At 42.8% G+C, this 21,981-nt stretch overlaps 1 protein-coding gene across 13 annotated transcripts in view; it reads left to right on the top strand.

Moving 5' to 3' along the window:
• RHBDD1 (rhomboid domain containing 1) overlaps positions 1-21,981 on the top strand; it is a 137,940-nt gene that overhangs the window by 83,005 nt on the left and 32,954 nt on the right. For 9 of the 13 annotated variants that reach the window (XM_040450848.1, XM_040450841.1, XM_040450839.1 and 6 more), the window contains 2 exons: positions 1,166-1,309; positions 7,517-7,625. In XM_040450848.1, the coding sequence (XP_040306782.1) occupies positions 1,166-1,309; positions 7,517-7,623 (251 nt within the window). In that variant the 3' untranslated portion in view covers positions 7,624-7,625. Of the gene's footprint in view, positions 1-1,165; positions 1,310-3,860; positions 4,092-7,516; positions 7,626-8,706; positions 8,739-8,770; positions 8,900-21,981 lie in introns of those variants that run through there. The other 4 variants (XR_005783237.1, XM_040450851.1, XM_040450849.1 and 1 more) reach the window with 4 other exon arrangements.

The raw sequence follows: 21,981 nt of genomic DNA, 5'->3' as shown, positions 1-21,981 counted from the left end.
TTTTGAGTGCCTGAAAATTCCCATGGGAGATACTTAAACTGTTTCCCTTTTAATCTTGCATTTTATTTATAACCAACACAAAAGTAAATTTTCAAATAGCCTCAGGACCAATTATCAAATATTCTGAATGTGAAATCTTAATTAACCAGACTCTGCCCCACAACGTTCCTCTTTTTTAGCTTGATTGTCAGGTTTTTTTCCCCCCCGTACTCTTACTAAAACAATAAGAAGTTTAAACTCAGGCATGTACTATGTTGGATGATATGGAGACATATGACACAGGACTTAAGGATACAGGGTAGGAATTTTCATCAACAACCAAAAGCACATTAATTAAACATTTAAAAACTCCCCTCCAAAGGTTATGATAATAGAAGGAAAGAAGGGATAAACAGACTATTATTAACTTCTCTCTTATTACACCAGAATTAGATTGGTAATCTTTAGAGGGAAAAAATTCTCTTCCAAACAAATTACATAAAAGTGGGCAGTTAAAGGAAATGTGAGGAATAAACTCAAATTAACTTAAGATTGATGGAAACCCCTTGCAGAAGTGAACTTTGCTCTGTAATTGACCTTTAGTAATGGGCTTTGTAAGTCTGATACTTAAAGCATCATTTAATGAGCAGGTTGTTTCTTCTCTCGTTTTACCCAGCAACCAATTTCTTGAAAGGACCATTGATAGAAGCCATGTTCTTTGACATACAATTATAATTACAGAGACACTGCCTTGTATATCTCACTGTAGTTATTAGTGTCCAAAGTATCATACCCAGCACAGAAATCCTGTGGTTTCTGCCTTAAATGGTAGTCTGCCTCTCATTGTATGGAGCCACAGACAGAAAGGCTCTATCAGCTATCATGTCAGCCATTCCCTTGACTTTCGTGAGCACTTCACAGAACATTCCCCAAGGATTGTGTAGCTCTGAACTGGAAGAATCCACTCCAGTTTCACGCTGGGGACCGTGGGTACAACAGTGATAAGACTTATGACTGCCCACCCCCACGGGGGCATTCTCCATTTGTCGTCTGGTTTTATTTTGGCAAGTATCACTGTGCTCAGATTGATGACGTAGGTCATTTTACTGTCTTTGCTTAATGAAATAGAGAGAGTGAAAAGAACAGTACATGGCAATGTTCTGTAACCTTTTCCTTGTGACTGTAGGCTACTCCAGATATCAGGATTATTACCCCCACGGCATGCCAGGTTACTCTGAAGAAGTACCCAGGGACTATGACGCATACACAGCAGGACTGAGTGAAGAGGAACAACTGGAGAGAGCGTTAAGAGCCAGCCTCTGGGACCGAGGTAGGAATTTGGCTCCCTTCTCTTTTTTTAAAGCATGCATCACACAGTGAGACGGTCTGAAAAAGGACTATTTGTCACATATTAAACTTTAAATAGGTTATAAAAAGGGTATGTAGATAAAAAAAAATATGTGTAGATTGTCATTACAAAGAATGCGGTGTGATGCCATATTCCCAGCAACCTAAGCTAATGAGGTGCCAGACTATGTATGTATTGTTAAAGCTGTTCTTTTTATAGGTTCACTGCACACAATGCTTTGGCACTAAAGTCAGGAAACTTAAAAAAAAAATTTCATAGGTGCATGAAGGAAGGAGTTTGCCTTGGAATCCATACCTATAAAGCAGGTATATACCACTGTATATCAAAATATTGCCCACAAACCTTCCCCCAAAACACAAACTTAGGGTTCCACTCCTGACCTACTGAACCAGTCTCTCTGGGGACAAAGCCTAGGAATGTGTATTTTGAGCAGGCTTTCCAGAAGATTCTTTTACAGACCAATATATGAAAAGCACTGTATTTATTTTTGCCATCTTTGTTGTGAGTTTGGCTTATTACTGTTACTGTTGTTTTACTAGTGACGAAAAACCATCCATTCATCCATTCAATACGCATTTATTAAGGTCTTGCTGTGTTTCATGGACTGTGTTAGGTACCACAGGGAATGCAGAGAGGTAAAAGATGGACTCTCCCTCAACAAGCTCGCAATCTCAGGTAGAGGAGATGCCTGCTAGATGCCACAAGGAACAGGTAACCATCGTGTCAGGTGCTCAGGTGGGAGTGCTCAGCCCCGAGAGGCTCAGGCCAACTGGTAGAGGCAGGGGAAAGGGGGGAACTCTTCCTTAACCACGGCTACCAGACGCTCCCAGAAGACTTGGACCTTCCAGGACGTGTGGAGTTTGCAGAGATGGAGGCAGGCCTTCCAGGCAGGAGTCAGTGTCCCGTAGACCGGGCAGCAAGCGCGTGGTCCATCAGCCCTCACTTTCGAAGGGAGCATTAAGAGAAGACTGGGAAGAAGAGTGGGAAGCAAGGCTGTGGCCTGATCCCAGAGGTCCTAGAATTAAATAGGCCAAGTGGAAAATGGACCTGGAATGTGGTGTGAATGCCGGTAGAGTCCTGTGTGCCCAGGGACGTGATCAGAGCCGTGCTTTACGAATCTCTCGGCACCACAAAGAAGGACTGAGCGCCTGTTGGGGGACCAGGCATTATGCTAGATGATAAGAATGCATCAGTTATGACAACTTGCCTTCTGACTGTAAAGAATACAGTCAGCAGCAGCAGCAGTGAGCATGGAGGTTGAGTGACAGCAGTGGTCCGAGCAAGAAATGAAAGCCTAAATGAGGAAGGCGGTGAGAGAAATGGAGAAGAGATAAGTCAGTATTTCTTGGGTGAAGCGTATCAGAATTATGGTGTATGAGTCACCTATTACCATGTCACAGATCACTAAACACACACTCACGGACGCACACAGACACACACACAACTAAAAACAATAAATATTTTTTCTTGCTCTAGAGCATATAGGTCAGCTGGCCAAGCTTAAGCAATCTTGGCTTGGCCTCTGTGCTAAGGTGTCTGCGGTGGGTCACCTGGAGTTGGTTGCCCCCGGATGAGCCCATTCACTCACCTGAGTGAGCATCGTGTGAGGCGATGGTGGAGATGAGGCCATGCACCCCTCCTCATCCAGCCGGCTGGCCCAGGCTCATCCACCAGGCCTCAGCCCAAGGGCTCTGAGAGAGTGAAAATGAGGCTTATGCTGGTGCATTGTCAATTCCATTGTACTTGTTGCTGAAACAAGTCGCCGCCCAGACTCCTGGGATGCAGAAATAGAAGCCACCTCCTCATGGCAGGAGCTGCAAAGTCACGTTGCAAAGAGGATGGATAGAAGGAAAGGTAGAGAGTTAGGGCTGTTCTCGTATCATTACATCGTGTCTCCTCCAGGGATTACTAGTATCACAATCGCTAACAGCATGCCTCAGCCTTGGAGTCCTAACTTCTGGGGGTAGGGCCCCAGAGCCTCTATTAAAACAAGTTTTCATGATTTTATTCCTATGCACAGAGGGGTTTAATCACTACTAGGCATGGCAGGAAATGTTATGGGACAAGTACAGTTGGAGCAAAGCTGTTGAGCCTGGGTTTCGTACTCAAACTTCATTTAGGATACCCCGAGGGACAGCGCAAGGGCATTTTTTGAAGTGATGTAACTATTCTGTGTCTGGATTATTGTGGTAGATACACAACTCTGTATTTGTCAGAACTCACATACATGTACATCACAAAGTAAGTTTGCCTGTAAGAAATTTTAAAAAGGTAAATGAAAACTAGTAAGAAACCCAATGAAATAATGGGTAGTCCTGCAGAGACCATCAGCGACTACAAAAACCGTCACCTAAAAGGTTGTTGAGAGGACAATGAGGAAGTTATCACAATGCTGATAACAACAGGGGCAAATGTACCTTTGCAACAGAGAGATTTGGTGTCACCACCTCAATACACTGATCAAGCTTAGCGGTGTTATTAATGCGATGGCCTGTTGTGTGTCTCCTCTTAGGATGGAGTATGAGACACCCAGCATCATATTCTTCCTAAAAGTATTTAACTTGACTCCGAGCCTCTCAACATAAGTGTCAATATACAGGAAATACAGGAAATAGAGGAGCAGGCTGAATAACACCACGGAGAAACAATTAGATGAAACATGGGATTTCTGCAATTCAATGAGACTGGTCTCCTGAGGGAAAAAAATAAAAAGCCATGTCAAAAAAAAAAAAAAAAAAAAAAGAAAGAAAAAAAACGGGTGTTGTTTTGTATTAAGAGGAAATAACAAACATAACATGAGAACCTTAAAAAACTGACTGTAAAACCAGTTTTTGGGAAAACGGGAATTCTGTATTTGGACTAGAGAGATTAGATGTTAGGGAAGTAATCTGACTTTCTTGGATGTGACGATGGTATCATGGGTAAGTAGCAGAAAGTCCCTTATTCTTGGGAGATACACACTGAAGTATTTAGAAGCAAAATATTGTGATGTCTGCACCCTACTTTGGAAGGTCAGCCGAAACAACCCTGTCCCATACGTCTCGCTCTCCCCTCCGCAAGTACCGCATTCAGATAGATTTGGGAAACACTGCAAGGCTATAAAAATATAGCAAACTATATTCCCTTAAGGATCCAGAACAGCGTGATTCTAATTAATTCTGCAGTTGGGAAACCAGTTCATTACATGAGTGTTTTCTAAACTCCTTTGACCACAGAACTTTATTTTCAGTGAATGATTTCAAGAGCATATGGAACTAGTTCTAAAGAAACTAACCTAACGAGACTCCATGAAGTACATTTTACAGACCCAGGTGGCAGCAAAGGGATTAGCTTTACAAATTGTTTACATTAATTTCAGGTTGATTTTCTTTAAAACACTTTGTGATTATGAGACACCATGGGACACCTGGGTGGCTCAGTCAGTTGAGTGTCCAACTCTTCATTTCTTTCTCTCAGGTTTGTGAGATCGAGGCCTGCATCGGGCTCCATGCTCACGGTTCAGAGCCTGCCCGGGATTCTCTCTCTGCCCCTCCCCTGCTCGTGCAATTGCTGTCTCTTCCTCTCTCTCTCTCTCTCTCTCTCTCTCTCTTTCAAAATAAATAATAATAATAAGTAACCATAAAAAAAGAACAAAAAACCAAAGAGACATTGCTTTAAAAATTTTTTAATGTTTATTTATTTTTGAGAGAGAGACAGAATGTGAGTGGGGGAGAGGGACAGAGAGAGAGGGAGACACAGAATACGGAAGCAGGCTCCAGGCTCTGAGCTGTCAGCACAGAGCCTGATGCGGGGCCCTAACTCACGAACCGTGAGATCGTGACCTGAACCAAAGTCCGGACGCCCAACCGACTGAGCCACCCAGGCGCCCCCAAAGAGACACTGTTTTAAAGGCCTTAAAGGCCTTCTTTAGCCTTTTTTTCCCTATGCAAAAAAATATTTGGTTTGAGTTCATTTTATAAAATTCTGACTGTAAAGTACATACTATTTTGTACCTTGTTTTCACTCAGTGTTTTGTTGTAATATTTTCATATCGCTAGATTTTTTGAACATCCAGATCCTCCACATATTAGATTTATACCTAAGTATTTTTTTTGGAGGGGAAGGTAGGCTATTGTAAGTAGTAATTTAAAAAATTCTATCTGTTGAGATTATTAATCTGTTTTTTCTTCTTACATTATTTTGATTTTCAAAGCTGAAGAAGGTTTACGTTCCCAGGATGAGGCTCACCTGGTTGTGACATTTTATGGTCCATCCTGGTGAAAATGCCATGTGCCCTTGAAACTGACGTGTATTCTTCTCTAGTTGGGTGGAATATTCTATAAACGTTAATTAGATTGACTTAGTCCAGCACCCCTGGGTGTTCCAATCCATTCTTATTCTCTACTTGTTCTGTTGCGTACTGCATTTCGAATTATATGAGTTACTGTATCAACATATTATATTAAAACATTTATATTAGTACGTATATACTATATAATTCAGTATTACCGAATGCCTAGGGTTGCTGCGGTTACCTCCTGTACACCGAGCACTTCAGATTCCTCCGGCGTTACCTTGTTTCTGAGGGTGGGGGCTGATTTGCTGACGAGGTTTTCTCCATGTCTGCTTGACCTTCAATTTCAGCCTTTCCTCTGTGCTGCGGCTCGGGCAGGCCCCCCATGTGCTCTCATGCCCCTCTCCCAGGCACACGCTGCTGCTGCTGCTTACTGTGTTTTATAGTCTCGGGTGGCGGGCAAGCGGGGTACGCTGTGATTAGGCCTTGATCTTAGGCAGTGGCTGTGTCCCTGTGACTAGAGTTGTGGCCTTCCCTGTGTTCCTGTCCCACCCCCGGTCTAGAGGTCCCTTTTCATTTCCCATCCCCCTATCCTAAGCTGCAGTAGGTTTTTACCATTTCCCTTAGGGAAACCGCGGTTTTTGCCTTTCTCCCAGGCAATGACGGCTTTTGTTCCATGGGGATAGAGAAGAAGGATGTGAGCAGCCTTTTGTTTTACAAACTTTTCCTGCCCTGACTGCTCTTCTTTCTCCCAGGACTGAACCAGGAATGACAAAGGATGCTGTCTGTGGACTCACCTGTCCCTTGGGGGAGGCCCACAAGAGGTTCCGAGAAGAGCCTAGAAGTGGGCGCGAACTCTTGTATATCGTAGCCCCCAGTACACTTTGCGTTATACGTTCTGTGAACGTGGTCTGTGTTCTCTGGCTAGCTCACACTAAGCCTTTAGCAATCCGTTCATGGTTTTGGCCGAGTTCTTCTGAGTGTCCATCAGAGTCCGTCCTAGGTGAGCAAGTGCTCAGGTACCTTTTCAGACTCTGTTTAGCTGCCTTACTGCCACAGCTCTCTGATGGGTTCAAGAAAAAGTTACTAACTTGCAGATTGGCCAGCATTTATGTTTATTGTAAGGAGAGGAGTGATGCTTTCCCTAGCTTTCTACACCCCAAAGGGAAGCTGGAAGCATTCCTGGTTCTTCACTGGAGTTTGAATCTATCACTCTTAGTACATTTGTTTGTTACCTTTTTGTGTTTGTGCGTTTGAATAAGATCTTTCCCTCACGAAGTAGGTAGAATCTATAGTCCTTTTCAAAAAAGCTGGATGCTTAATTTTTTCTCTTTGATTTCCAGTTTTCACAGTAAGAAGTTGGTGTAATAGAGCAATACTGAGATTTGAAAGGGCCAACTAATAGAAATTCATTTGGTTGAATGCCAGTCCAGCAAGAAACATCCAGCGCCAATCAGTTTCAGACTGTTCTTTAGTTAAATTATATTGGAGGAGGAAATTCATGAATCAAGGTAGAACCTCTTTAACTTCAGAATTTGCTGTTCGCATAGTCCTCAACAGGACCTGGCTGTACATGTCCCGAAGCTCGTGCCGGGAATAATAATCCCAAAGTAGCCTTTGCAGGGGAAATAGCGAAATCCCTATTATTTCAAGGAGCTTGCACATTTACTACTATCAACAGAAATCTTGTCTTGTTTTGTTGGCAGTCTCCGCTTTTATAAGCACGTCCAAGAGGCAGCTGATAGCACAATAATAGAAAAATTTTGGAAAAGAGCCATCTCTTTCTTTGAGTCAAAAGGCAGATGCCAAGTGGGAACATTAGCTCATTGCATTTTCTTCTCTCCCCTCCCCCACATCCTTCTATGTATAATTTGTGCCTTTTTTTTTTTTTATAGCCTGCCACCAAGTTCAGCTGGCGGCTGGGTGCAAAGCTGTGTCCTTTTCAACTTCTATCTGCCAGCCTGGAGCATGTGTACTGGTTAAAGCTGGAAATCCTTGCTGACATGTAGAGTAACTTGTGCTTCTTTTCTTAGACTCTTTCTGAAAGGCAAATGGCCCCAATCACACTCTGGCTCTCGTGAAAATCAGGCAGATCTGTCACCGCCCCCTGCCCCCGACACACACACACCATACAGTTGGGGTTGCTGGTTGGCCATATGTGAAACCATGGTGGGATATACTACAAAGGTCTTGGCTTCAGAATGAAACTGGTTGCTGCTTTGTCTCTGAGTTTCTCGATGTGAAATTGCCAGGGGAGCCATTTTGGAGAAAAAAATGTTGGGGTTCCAAATCAATATCTAGTGCTTTTGTGGTTAACAGATTATTTGACAATATCTTTGAATCTTGTTTGTAAGCATCATGTGTTCATAGGGACCGTTGAGACACATTTTAGGTAAAAAAAAAAAAAAAAAAAAGACTTGTACAATTTTTCTTTCTTGCTGAAGCTACACCAAGATATATAAGAGCCTGTTCCTTTATTGTGTGGACATGTTTGCAGAAAACAGATGCATTATGTTCATTCTTTTTATCTCTCCTGGTGTGGTACAAAGCGAAAATGATGGGAAAACACCAGTGGCCTGCATTTCAGTCCTGGCATAGTAATTAACTAGCTTTACATGAGGTGTGAATGACTGAATCTCCTCAGACCTCTGTTTTTATTTTTATTTTTTTACAATAAAGAGGTGAGTTGGGTCCCCTCTTCCTTTTCCATTATTCTGTGGTAATGGACTGAGTAGGAGGAGTGTAGCTGGAGTTTCTGGGAAACTGTCAGGAATGTTGGTGTTTGACCCATGGGTGTCAGGGTTTAGGGATGACAAACTCACACAGCCATCCGTGGCAGACCTGAATCGATACATACGTGGCTTAGATGGTGGTGGCTCATTCAGTTGCATGGTTATATGATCCTTCCTTGGCCCAGTGCAGGCATAATGCGGTTGGCAGTTTTTAACATATGCAAATGTTCACGGCTGGCCTGCTTGGCTTGGCAGAGGCGTTACGGGCCAGGACAGAGATGTACAGCTAATTCTGTGTGACCACTTAACTTCTTTTTTTTTTTTTTTAAGTAAATTGGTGTGTTTTCTCCTAGGACAAGTTTCTGTGTAATGAACAAGTACCATCTGCCAGATTGTCTAAAAGCAGTCTCGTTGCAGAACGCTCCCTTTGGATCATGGTTCTTGCTTGCAGCTCTGTGTTGGGAGATACTCACTTCAGCGAGTGAAGTTTGACATTCGAGACTGTGTCTCGGATGTCAAATTGTGCCCGTAAAGAAACATAAGCACGTGAGTTTTAAAATCTGTGAAACAACACGTGAATATCCCAGCCAGGAAGAAAAATCGTAACATGAGTGGGCCCGAGTTCTGTTTCGTCCCTGGTGGGAAAGGAGCCGGCTTCTCTTGAAGTCCCAGATTTTAAAATATTAACCATAGCCCGCGGTGACTGAAATAATAAAATAGAAATAAAGATACATGAAATTTAAACATATTTGGGATCTTGACAGTAATAGTTACATGTGTATTTATAATTTTTCCTCTGCCGCTACCCCCCATGATCACCGTTTATTAAAAGGCATTATTCAGATGCTAATGAGGAGATTTAACAATAAAAGTATAAACAGAATTGTAATGAATCAGTTCCACCCACCCATGTCCCCTCCATCCTCTCCCACACTTGGAGACCACTTCTGGGCCACCAGATCTTAACGGTGTCAGGAATATTACCCAGTACCCTCATCATGTTCCTCAGGGTCATTATTCATGCTGTTACTCAGCAAGTCTGTATTTGAGCCTCTTGTGTGTATTAGATCCACAAAAGCCATGTAGTAACTTTTGAGTTGGTCATTTTACTTACGCATCTGTGAAATTCTCCTCTTCAGCAAAACCATCATTCCCTAAGTTATGTAAGAATTCTGTAGACCACCAAATTTACTGATACAATGATTTGTATACTGAAGCTATGTATATAGTTTTTAATCTCAGAAGTTATGTGTATAGTCAGTGTCCCATAAAATCAGATAATTATAGAAAACTATTAATAAAGACATTATTTCTATAAAGTGTATTAATTTGGAAAAGAGATATCAAATAGTGCTTTAAAATTACAGTGGATCTTAAATTCTTATTAATCAAAGCATGGAGAGTATGAGGAAATTTCTAATCCCACTTATTTATACTAAAATATAATACAAAACCGTCTGTTTTTTTTTTTTTTAGCTGAAGGCCCAGACTTTGTTTCATAGACTCATTAGTTGATGTTTTCAGTGAATTGGATTTTATTTTCTCTTTATTTGAGCCTTTTTGATTCCTCTTTAAGCATTGTAATTGCACATCACAGTGACTACATTTAACATTTTTCATGACTGTATCTTAATATTTCCTCTTCATCTTTGAGTTTAATTGACGCCAGTGATGAGTTTGGCATTCGTAAAGAGCCACCTTTGCTGAGCATGTTAAGCATGTGACTTTAGTTTAAATCTTGGGGATTAAATCTTGGATATATTATTGTGATCCTTTGCTTAATTTATTTAGATTATTTTCAAAGCCAATGACAAAGAATTAGGACAAAGCAGTGCCATTTTCAAATGTAACAGTGATATGCTGGCATGGACCTTAGGAGGCATCATATCTGACACCTGATTTTGCCCAATGAGGAAACAGTCTAAGAGAAGCCAAGAGACTTAATATCCCATCACCATCTATATACATGTCTGTTAACTTGGCCTTGATTATTGTTGACAGTGTCCTGCCCTGGGGATGCAGGTGTGAAGTAGGCAGGTGGGAGGAACTGGGGAGTCAAGACCTCCCTGGAAGGTGCTAGATTGGAGCCACATTTCTAGAGCTCCCATGAGTCCGCCCTAAAGCTGAATCTCTGAGTGAGTTTTCACAGCCTCCTTGTAGGCTTGACTACAGACAGACTTCTCAGCTTTTCTCTGTCACCAGGGGCAGAGTCCACCTGACTTTCGAGGGAAGGGAGACAGATGATAAAGTGTGACAGACGGCTCTGATGTACGTGTGCTAACATCTGATAAGATGTGTGCCGTGATTGCTGCGTGGTTCTGCTTCTGTTTCGCCATCAGAATGGTCAGCACTCAACTCCTTTTCTGGAAGTTCTACCTGAATTCCAGATGTCCTGAGGTGGACTGTGTTGAGGACCTAAGACAGTGATGATGGCTAACTGAGCTTATCTATAACAGTCTTGAGAATTTGGTTAACTTTTGTTGTTCTAGTTATAAAAGCAATATATGTTCACTGCGGAAAATACAAATGAGAAAAGAAGACAAAAAAAGAACCCATAACCCCAGCACCCAGAGAAGAACCACGTAACATTTGAGGTGTACCCTTGCAGCTACCCATAACATAGGCACCCAGAAGAAACCATAGCAAATGTTGTGGTGAAATTCTTTCCAAGTCAGCAAGAATTAAGTGCCTCTCCGTGGGACGAGGAAGGTTCACATACCCACACAGAACCCTAAGAAATAAGCATTTGCAATTATCTTTGTTATTTCAGATTGTGAAGCCGTGGCATAGAGAAGTTAAATGACTTGCCCAGGGTCGCATTCTAAGTGGTAAACACCAGACAAGAAGGGACACTAGTTGGGACACTTTTATGCCTTACCAACAGAGCCTGTTTAGAAGAAGCATTTCTAGGCTGCTACTGAATTGTTGATGACAGGAGAGAGGTTTTCTCCGTATAGTCAAGACCTAACTGACCTGGAGTTAGGTTTGTATTCTTGGAGATGGTTTGGCTGATGTGATGTTCCTGAATTCAGAACCCTGAAAACGGAGGGGGGTGTGGCTACGCCCTTTAGAAATTACTTCCAGAATAACAGTGACATTTCCCTCACCGTCTTCTTCACCTGCCCATCTATGATTGGCCAAGCCCTGTCGTTTGGTTGGATTTTGGTTTTTGTTTAAGCAACAGATCCAGATTGGTTTAAAAATTGGAAAACAAATGTTTGTTTTGTAGGGAAAGAACTCCCTCTTGCACAAGAAACCTGCACCTCAGGTACCTTAAAGGACACACACTCAAAAAAAAAAAAAAAAGTGCTTACTGTAGACAATCATAAATAATCTTCTGAGCTGTCATTCGTTTTTACCAAAATGTATAGCATATGAATGTGAAAATACTGTTTTTAATATAGAAACATCAGTGACATTTTAATTAAGGATATTTGCATCATTCATTTTAATAGGGCTCTATTTTTGTTCAGTAGCTTTCCTTTAAAAAAACTTTTTTTAATGTTTATTTTTAAGGAAGAGAGAGAGAGAGACAGAGCACGAGCGGGGGAGGGGCAAAGAGAGAGGGAGACACAGAATCCAAAGCAGGCTCCAGGCTCTGAGCTGTCAGCACAGAGCCCGATGTGAGGCTCGAACCCCTGAACTGCGAGATAATGACCTCGGGATTAAATCTTGGATATATTATTGTGATCCTTTGCTTAATTTATTTAGATTATTTTCAAAGTCAATGACAAAAATAGGACAAAGCAGTGCCAAAGTTACCTGAGCTCAACTGACTGAGCCACCCAGCCACCCCTGGTAACTTTCCTTTTAGAAGAGAAATGATTGAGAACAAAAAGGAATGCATGTGCTCACATTAGGTGTGGCTTAAGACATCAGAATTTGACATCAGGCTGTCACACATTTCTCCTGCTCCTCAGGAGTGGGAATTATTCCCGTGAGAATTTCCAGTGTCATCCACTCTGCCTCTCAAAGCCCTCTTAGACTTGTGCTGTCTTCCTTCCACTTTGTCATGTTGTGTTGTGTTGCTAGTAAGAAAAATCAAGTCATATGTTGGTTTCCATTTGTTGTAGACTCACAAATGGCTTTCACAGTGGTCTAGTTTCATCACATGGTGGTTCTCCAAGGGTCCAGAACTATTTATAATTCTGTTGTATTTAGTTACGGAGAGCCAGATGTGAGAGTCATGCATACTATGTATTTATATATCTTCATGAATCTCAGTTAGGGACCAGAAATCTTCCTGTGCCACATCTGTATTACATAAATCTATTTTTGTTGTAACACAGGACCAAAACTGCAGTGTTAGGAAGATTACTATAAATATTAAGCTGATTAAAATTACATTGTAATCATCTGCTTTGGAAAAATTGCAGATGGCCTAATCATGCCATGAGGAGGGACAGGTCAAATAAATTATGATACAAAATAATACTCAGCCATTAAAAAGACCTAGTGAATGTACCGTAAAAAAGATTGGGATGATATTTAACAAAATGCCGCTTACCCTTATTTCTCAAGAATAAGATTATGGTGACTTTTATTTTCTTATTTTGGCTTAACTCCCTTTTCAAAAATGTCTCCAAAATCATGTAGAACCTTTATAAGGAAAAAAAATTAGTAAAATGAATCTGGGCATTGCTAAAACTGGTCACGCTTAGCCATGCTCTTCTCTGATGTTCTCCACGTCCCCATTCCACCTAAGGCTTCAGGTTGTTTGTTGTGGAGAAGGGCAGACACACCTCATTCATTCACCTCCAGCCTCCGCAGGCTACTCATGGACAGTCAGAGTGATGGAGGAGACTGAGCAGAGCCCAGATCCCTCCAGATCCAGTCTCCCCTTTTCCTTCTTGCTTACCCCCTTTCCCATTCCATCCCTACTCTGAACCTTCCAGGCTGAAGTGATCCACACACTTTTGGCAAGAAGGCCGACTGCTCCCGTTATTAGTAGCTAGCTCTTCCTGGCTACTGCAGTGACTTCTTTCTTAAGGTTCCAGAACATACTGGATTCTGTCTTACTCTGAGGCTGCTTTAGCACAGAGTTTCGGAACCATGGCCCCAGGCAGTTCCATTTTACCTGACAGTATGCGAAATGGAAAGCTTCGTACATTTTCTCGAGTGGCGTCCTTTCCTATCTGTTTGTTCCACTTCCTCTGAACAAAAGGATGTGTGGTGGTTGGAATGCAGAGGTTTGGGTCACCAGGGAAAGAAGTCTGGCATGCTTTCCGTGGGAGAGTGTTGTTTTATTGCGAAATACAGTTTTGTGTCACTAGAAAACAGTATGGGTTGACTCTTGAATCACTACATTTAGAATTCTTTGCAAATCCCCCTAAACAACCCAAAGCCCAGTAGTTTTTAATTTTCAGCTCAGTGAGACTAAAAGGAAACAGTTTGCTTTTGGCTACGGTGATGCTGAAAGAACATAAAATGTAGCTAGCCCAGCGACAGTAAGGGAGATAAAGTGTTTAATAAGTGTCTCCTAGAAGAAGTGACATCTGCATAGAGCACCTGCTGTCTTCATTATAACTTTAAATAAGCTGTGTCTCTGGGGGTTAGCAGGGCCCTTCTTTTGGCACACACTGCTGTGACAAAGATACATTTTAAACCCCAAGTAATTTACTGTGGAATAGAGGATGCTTTTCGGTGGGACATTTGCGGGTGCAGAGGGAAGTAAGTCCCTGACTTAGATAACTCAGGCCCAGTAAGTCCCGTTTTGAGCATAATTTTGACACGATGACCATTGTCAAGTTATGACATTTCCTAGCCCTTGGTATCCCTAATTATTTGCCAGTTATCATTTTAATGTTTTATATATCACAGAGGCATGTAAACCAGGCTTCTTAGTATGTGGGCATAGCTGTTTAGAGCAATTCTGGCTTTCTTTGTGCGCTTTGAAGAAGGGGCCTGAGCAGTGCCTGTGTTGATGGCTTTGTTCTGTTACGGTTTTACTCATCACAGTCCCGCATATGGGGACCCAGGGGTGGGTAGAAGCGGAAGTTCTTTGAGGAGTACCTTTCTCAGAGAACCTTTCAAAAATCCATTGCTGGGGTGCCTGGGTGGCTCAGTCGGTTAAGCGTCCGACTTCAGCCCAGGTCACGATCTCACGGTCCGTGAGTTCAAGCCCTGCGTCGGGCTCTGGGCTGACGGGTCAGAGCCTGGAGCCTGCTTCCGATTCTGTGTCTCCCTCTCTCTCTGCCCCTCCCCCATTCATGCTCTGTCTCTGTCTCAAAAGTAAAATAAACGTTTAAAAAAAAATTAAAAAAAAAAATCCATTGCCATTCTGGGAGATTACCATCTAACCAAGAATGATTTCCATAAACAATGGCTGTGAAAAACCGTGGGGCCCCAGAAAACAGTATTTAATCAGCAGTGTGGTTCATCTTATTAGCTCAAGGAGAAGATAACTCACCACCAAATTCTACTCCATTATAGATAAGATTGTTTGAAGCCAAAATCAAAAACATCTGTTGGGGTTTTTTTGGGGTGTTTTTTTTTCTTTTTTTTTTTTTAGCTGTGTGAAACTTATGCTTTGTCCCCCAAAGCAGCAGCAGTTTGTACAGATGCTGTATACCCTGTGTCTCTAAGACCTTGACACCATACAAGGGGGACATCTTCAGAGTTAATGAGCAATTAGGACATTCTTTCCTGTCAATTAACTGGCAGAATAATGAGATCAAATGAGCACTGTCCTTAAAAACCCCCAGACTTGTATTTGCTGAAAAAGCGTATCTTCCTCTGCTCTTTGCAGTTACACAAATAGAGAAATAACAACTTAAAATGGAAATAAAAATTGCGCCTAGAGCAAACAGGAGACAGGCATACAGAGAGGATGCCGTTTACTCTAAGCTCGGAATTCACGGGTCTTCCTCCTGTGTGGCTGTAGTGACATCATAACAATCTGCCATCACCTTCATTGTCTTAAAGATCGGCAGATGGGGCACCCAGGTAGTGAGCCTCCTTTCTCCTATGAATGAATGTACGATTCCTAAGTTTGGGGGCAACCTGGGTATTGACTCTAAATTTGAATTAGTGTGTTCTAGGCTATGGTCCATCTCAGGATTTTGGCTTTCCTCTGAAAGTGATGAGTACTGAAGGGTTTGAACCAAGAGGGGCGCCGAGAAAATAGATGAAGACCCTGAGATAAGATGATGGCCTGTTGGAGAAACTAAGTTGGCTGGGGCTGCAATATATTTTTCAGGTGGGGCCCCAAGTGGCAAGATGGGCGGGAATCAGGTTGTGAAAGGCCCTCTACACTGTGTTTAAGGATTTTGTACCTGGCCCTGGGGACAGTGGAAGCCATTGAGTAGGTGAGCGATAAGATCAAATATGGATTTTCTTTTATTATTTATTTTTGGGAGAGCGCAGGGGTCAAGGGGCAGACAGAGGGGGACAGAGGATCTGAAGCGGGCTCTTTGCTGACTGGCTGACAACAGCGAGCCTGATGTGGGGCTCCAACTCACAAACCACAAGATCATGACCTGAGCTGAAGTCGGATGTTCAGCCAACTGAGCCCTTCAGATGTGGTGCCCTTCAGATATGGATTTTAGGATCACTGTGTGGGGATCAGGCTGCCGGGGAAAAGATGGAACTTAAGTGAGTCACAGCATGACAAGCACCGTTGTAAGTGACCTATGCATATGTATTCATGTGTGTGCATGTATACACTCATTTTAGTCCAACAACAATGAAGTCAGTTTTACTATTTATCTTTTTGAAAAAATTTTTTTAACTTTTTTTAAATTTATTTTTGAGACAGAGAGAGACAGAGCATGAATGGGGGAGGGGCAGAGAGAGAGGGAGACACAGAATCGGAAACAGGCTCCAGGCTCTGAGCCATCAGCCCAGAGCCCGACGCGGGGCTCGAACTCACGGACCGTGAGATCGTGACCTGAGCTGAAGTCGGACGTTTAACCGACTGCGCCACCCAGGTGCCCCACTATTTATCGTTTTGAAAGAAGACTAAAGCAAAGGGAGGCTGACCGAGGTCACACAGCTGGTAATGGTAGAGCCACGATGTGAGTCTATATACAGTCTTAGTTCCAGAGTCTATGTACTTAATCATTACGTTATTTTGCCTTTCATAGGGTATTGGTAGGATTATCATCATATTTTAATTCATAATAATAGCACTAGTTTTCTATGAAACACTTCTATTACTTTACTAGCTCAGTGAACTTTTGTATTTATACTCATTCCTTTGGGATAAAATTAGAAATATCAGTGAATTAGAGTTCTGTAAAATATTCATCAAGTTTCCAATGAAGTTTTCCAAGTAGAGGTTAATTAATGTCTTCTTGGTCAACGTTAAGCTTTGTATGGGAATTTGTGTGACAAATTTCGTGGTTGAGTGTTTTTAAGGCCTTCAGTGGATACATGTGAGAGTCCAGGGGATATGAAATTCCAAAATGCCCGCCCCCCACAGATAACACTCAGCTAACTATGATGGGATCTTCCAATTCAGTGGAAAGACAGGAAAGGCAGCATTAAGAATAAAAGAGAGTGGACTTTTGAGAAGGAGACAGCTCACTGACATCCAGGAGAACTGAATATGTTGGTAACTGCAGTGACCTCACTTGGTTTCTGAAAACAGAATAACCATTGTTATCCAGTGCGTTTCAGTAAGTGAATGGTGACTGTGAGTGCATCCAAGGGCTGTAATTCAAGAAAGACCAAACATACAGTTGACGAGTATTTAAGTAACTAGAGGAGATGTTTCAGAGATTTTGTTGGTACTCAGCCACCTGCTTGTTAGAATCACCTGGGGAGGTTTTTAAATTACCAGGCAGAATCCGCCACCACTGGGGTTGGGGTGAAGAAGTGTGCAGAGATGCCTGCATGGGCCCAGGCACTGGGATTGTGTTGTAAGCTTCCCTAGCCTTTAGATGGAGAGATACTTGAGGATCAAGGTGAGACGTTCCCATTTATCTCTGCTTCACTCTTAAGGAGCTCTAGCAAAAGGCATTGGGCACTTTTGTTTTTAACTTGGAGGTACAGATAATCCCACCCATTTCAATAGTACCTAGATTTCTAATTTCTTTGTATATGACTTTTAGAATATATGGAAAACCCATATTGTGCCAAACATGAGCAAGACAGCTGCCCCCTCTTCCTCCAAAATGAAGATAAGACCACATTTCCTTCCTTAAGAGAACTAGGTCAGGTGGGAAAAAGAGGAAGGTGTGTGGAGGGAGGGAACTAGCAAGGCATCGGCAAGAATAGCTATTATCTAGGTGACACGTGCTAATTAACGAAAAGGGGACTGCTGGTTGGAAATGTTTAGGGAGGGGAAGGAGGGAAAGGAAGGGAGGAAAGGAGGAAGGGAGGGAGGGAGGGAAGAAGGAAGGAATCTACTCTCGACATGTCTCCGTGACAAAAAAAAAAAAAAGGAACCATTAAGCCCATCTTTCATCACATACCAATTCTTATTGGAAATCATGCAGTTAACAAATTGGAAAGTAACATGTTTGGCTGTTGTTTATTCTGTTCTCTAGACCCAAGTTTTTACTGAAGAGGAATGTTAACATAATGCAATGAATTTTCATGATTATTGCTCGTAGTGCTTTCTTTTTATTATTTTGCCTTTTAACATGTTTCTTATTAGAGGAATGATATCGTCAGCCCTTTTAGTGGTAAGGGAAGTTGCAGTTCACAAGATCACCAATTAGAGACGATTAGAACCTGGCGGCTTGGTTGTGCCATTTAAAGAGAGCTCAGCTGACACTTCCAGAAACAGTGCAGAACTGTTAGTCTACGAGCCCCACGGCTGTGGTTTCACCTTAGAAGAATCACACAGAGTTCTTGTTAACATACTTATTCCTGGGATTTTTCACTCTGCAAGGGCGTTAGGGATGGCCAGGTCCTAACCACCTAGGCATTCTGCATCCTCAGAGGAAAGGGTGTTATTGGCTAGAGCCAGAAATCCACATCATTACATTCTCCACTTAAAGTTGTTTCTACCATATCATGCAAGTTCATTTTTAAGCATAATATGCAATCAGAAAAGAAACCGAATTCTTCACAGGGCAATAATGCACGTTGTGACCATTTCTAAAGATTCCCCACTACCTTAGAGGACTATCAGTAGGATCCTTTGGTACCTACATTTGCTTTGAAAGCAATTAGCAACTGGGGTAGAGGTGGGAGATCATGTCCTTGAAATAAGTTTTAACAGGTTCCAGTGATCCGTGTGGATCCCCTTGATTTTTACTCCGTCACTAGGAACTGCGGTGGATTTTCTGTTACCCTGTATTTAACAAGTATCCTTGTGAAAGGATCCAGAACATCCTGCAGCTAGATTTTCTCCTTATATATTATTTTGATGTTATAAACTTTTGGCCAGATTGGTTTTTAAGGTACTGCATGATTTTTTAAGACAAAATTAGGGGTCGACTTAGCACATTGTCTGATCTTGCATTTTTTATACAGAAATGGATTTTCGATTGAAACCATTCATAGTATGGACATCTTGCTCTATTCAGGGATAGAAGATCTTTGAATCAGGAGGGACCTTAGCAGACGCCCTCTCTAGTCATTCCCAAAGCGTTCCCTGCAGCGCCCACGAGACAGGCCATCTTCACACTGTCAGGGAGAGATGTCTCTTGAAGGACCTTGTCAAATAAAATACAGAATAATTTCGTCTTTTATGGACTGTTGCCAAGTTGATAGTTAAGGGGATTAAAACTGAAGTGACTTGATGAACTGACCTCGATTTAAAATTATTTTATGGCATTTTATGGTAGTCATCGGGTAAAGCTTAGCCGACCAGCCAGAGCATGCTCTGCCTACCAAGAATTTGATTACTATTTTTTATGTGTAAAGGGGAAAAAGGAAAAAGCAGAAAGAGCGTAGGATCTGCAGACCCCTCAGTCTGTGAGGAAGCCCTTTGCATCCTTGCCTTGCCACCTCAACAAGGTCTGGGCTTTGCAATCAGTCGGGCCCCTGTTGGAATCGCAGCCGCCTCCCCTTCACCAGGGGAGGGGTTTATGGGGATTTTGTGGCGAGGGAGTTAGGCCCTGCTCATGGCGCTGTGGTGTAGCCACCTGAGACAGAACGGAAGGGCGCTTGGCGCGGAAGGGGCCACCTCTTCTGGCCGCTTTGTTTCCCTCTCTCTTTCTCCGAGTGTTTTGTCTCCCCACTTCTCTTAGATCACTTACCGAAGTCTTTTCTTTTGGCATCCATTTCAATCTCGGAGATTTCTCCAAAAAGCTTATACTGGTAATGAACACTGAAGCCACTAGCATTTAGCAAGCCCCTTTCAGGTACCAGGCATAAGCAAGCACCTTACAAGCATTTTCCTTTTCCATTTACTTTTTGCAGGAACTCAGGAGACTGGCACAGCTGAGGCCCAGAAATTAAATGTACTAGAGTCGAGGTATGATCCAGACCTTTGTCTGACTCCGAAGCACTTCATAACTGCATGTTACTCCAAGGATCTCCTTGGAACGTTCGCTCTGTTTCTACCCCGATCCCAGGTAGCCGTGATTATGAACACGGTTAGAGCCAGGACAGACTCCGCCTGGGCGGTGCTCTCAGCCCCTTGCGTGTATTGATTCTTTGGAGGCTCACCACGGCTCTGTACAAGTTCTGTCTCTATCTCCATTTTTCAGGTCAGGAAACCGAGGCACAGAGAGGCTAAGTCACTCACCCACTTACCCAGGGTCACATAGAGTTAAAAGCGGTGGTCGGACTGTGTTTCTGCTCCCTCCCGTTGCCTTTAACTGTCCTGGTTGTCCTTTCTAGTTTTCCAGCAACGTGAGGAATTCTCTCCGTAGCCTTCCTACAGTCCTTCTGAAGCAGTGATGTATTGGCTGTGTGATCCAAAGGCTACACCGGGAGTAATGCCTAAGCAAGGAAGAACAAACAGCAAATTCATTAACCAGGAATCTATTTACAGTCAATTCCCAAGGCTCATGGTACAGAGGAGCTTCCACATCATTTAGAGCTGCTAATAAGTGAAAAGTCTTTGCATCTTTCCAAGTGTCTTGATATTTACAAGTCTCATATTTTACCGTAGGAAGCGGCCTCAACAAGCATATTCATGTGTTGACAGTCCTAATTAATACAAGTAATTAGTCCTGACAGTAGAACTGTGAAAAGAAGACCCATTCATAAATTTGCTATCATTATGTTACTCTGCTTGGAATTTACCGCGGCCTGGTCTTTCATCATTTCTATATACGGGCAAAAGGCCGTCTTACTAAATTCTTCAGACTTTCACATTTACTTCTGGTAAAGGAATTTTGTCAAGATTAATTTATCACTGGAAGTTAATTCTCCAGTATGCAGGAGAGAGAGAGGAACAAGGGAATGAGGAAGCCAGGCGAGGATGGGGGGAAAAGTCCAGCATATCCAGAGGCTTTCTTTTCTAAACCTCGCACCTTTTCGTGTGCTTACTTTGATGCCTTTTCTGAAAACGAAGTTGGTTTTGTTTAGGCCGCTGTTACGTTTCCGGTACAGAAAATTTGAAGATAGTTTGTTAGTTACTTTGATCCACAGTTGAGCCCTCTTTGTTGTAAATAGCTGGCGTTTTCTTTAGCACTGTTGCCATTTTGGGTGGGATAGTTCCTTGTTGGGTGGCATGGGACTGTCCTGTGCATCGTAGAATGAAGAGCAGCCCCCGGCCACTACCCGCTGGCTGCAGTGCACCGTTCCCCCTAGTTGTGACAGCCAAAAATATCCCCAGACTTGATCGATGGTCTCCAGGGGGGGCACAGTCACCCCTAGTTGAGAGCCACTGCATGGAGAATAGCTTTAAAAAAGAAATCTGATAGGGGCGCCTGGGTGGCGCAGTCGGTTAAGCGTCCGACTTCAGCCAGGTCACGATCTCGCGGTCCGTGAGTTCGAGCCCCGCGTCATCGCTCGGAGCCTGGAGTGTGTTTCCGATTCTGTGTCTCCCTCTCTCTGCCCCTCCCCCATTCATGCTCTGTCTCTCTCTGTCCCAAAAATAAATTTAAAAAGTTGAAAAAAAATTAAAAAAAAAAAAAGAAATCTGGTAAAACTTGCATGTAGGACACTCGCATAGAAACAGCTGTAGTCAGGGGCACCTGGGTGGCTCAGTCGGTTGAGCGTCTGACTTTGGCTCAGGTCGTGATCTCGCGGTCCATGAGTTCGAGCCCCACGTCGGGCTCTGTGGTGACAGCTCGGAGCCGGGAGCCTGCTTCGGGTTCTGTGTCTCCCCCTCTCTCTGTGTCCCTCCCCTGCTCATGCTCTGTCTCTCTCTCTGTCAAAAATAAATAAACATTAAAAAAAATTTTTTTTAAATAGAAGTAATAAACAGCTGTAGTCAACTTCATAAAGCGCATCACTTAGAAGTAATTTAATAGTGTGAAATAGAGATTTGGAATCATATTTCTTGAATTGCGGTACCTCCTTCTTACCTCTTCAATGGCAAGGTCCCTTTGGTCCTCCTTGTTAGAAAGTAGAGTGGCACTCAGTAGTAAAGTAGCTGTATCCAAAACACCTTTGCGGGGCACTTGGGTGGCTCAGTGGGTCGGGCGTCCAACTTCAGCTCATGTCATGATCCTGCAGTTAATGAGATCGAGCCTGGCATCGGGCTCTGTGCTGACAATGCAGAGCCTGCTTGGGATCCTCTCTCCCCCTCTCTCTCTGCCCCTCCCCCACTGGTTTTC

Source organism: Herpailurus yagouaroundi, unplaced genomic scaffold (genome assembly GCF_014898765.1).
Source record: "Herpailurus yagouaroundi ecotype Mexico unplaced genomic scaffold, PumYag 202, whole genome shotgun sequence".
Taxonomy (NCBI): domain Eukaryota; kingdom Metazoa; phylum Chordata; class Mammalia; order Carnivora; family Felidae; genus Herpailurus; species Herpailurus yagouaroundi.
This window is presented reverse-complemented; position numbering and strand designations above follow the sequence as displayed.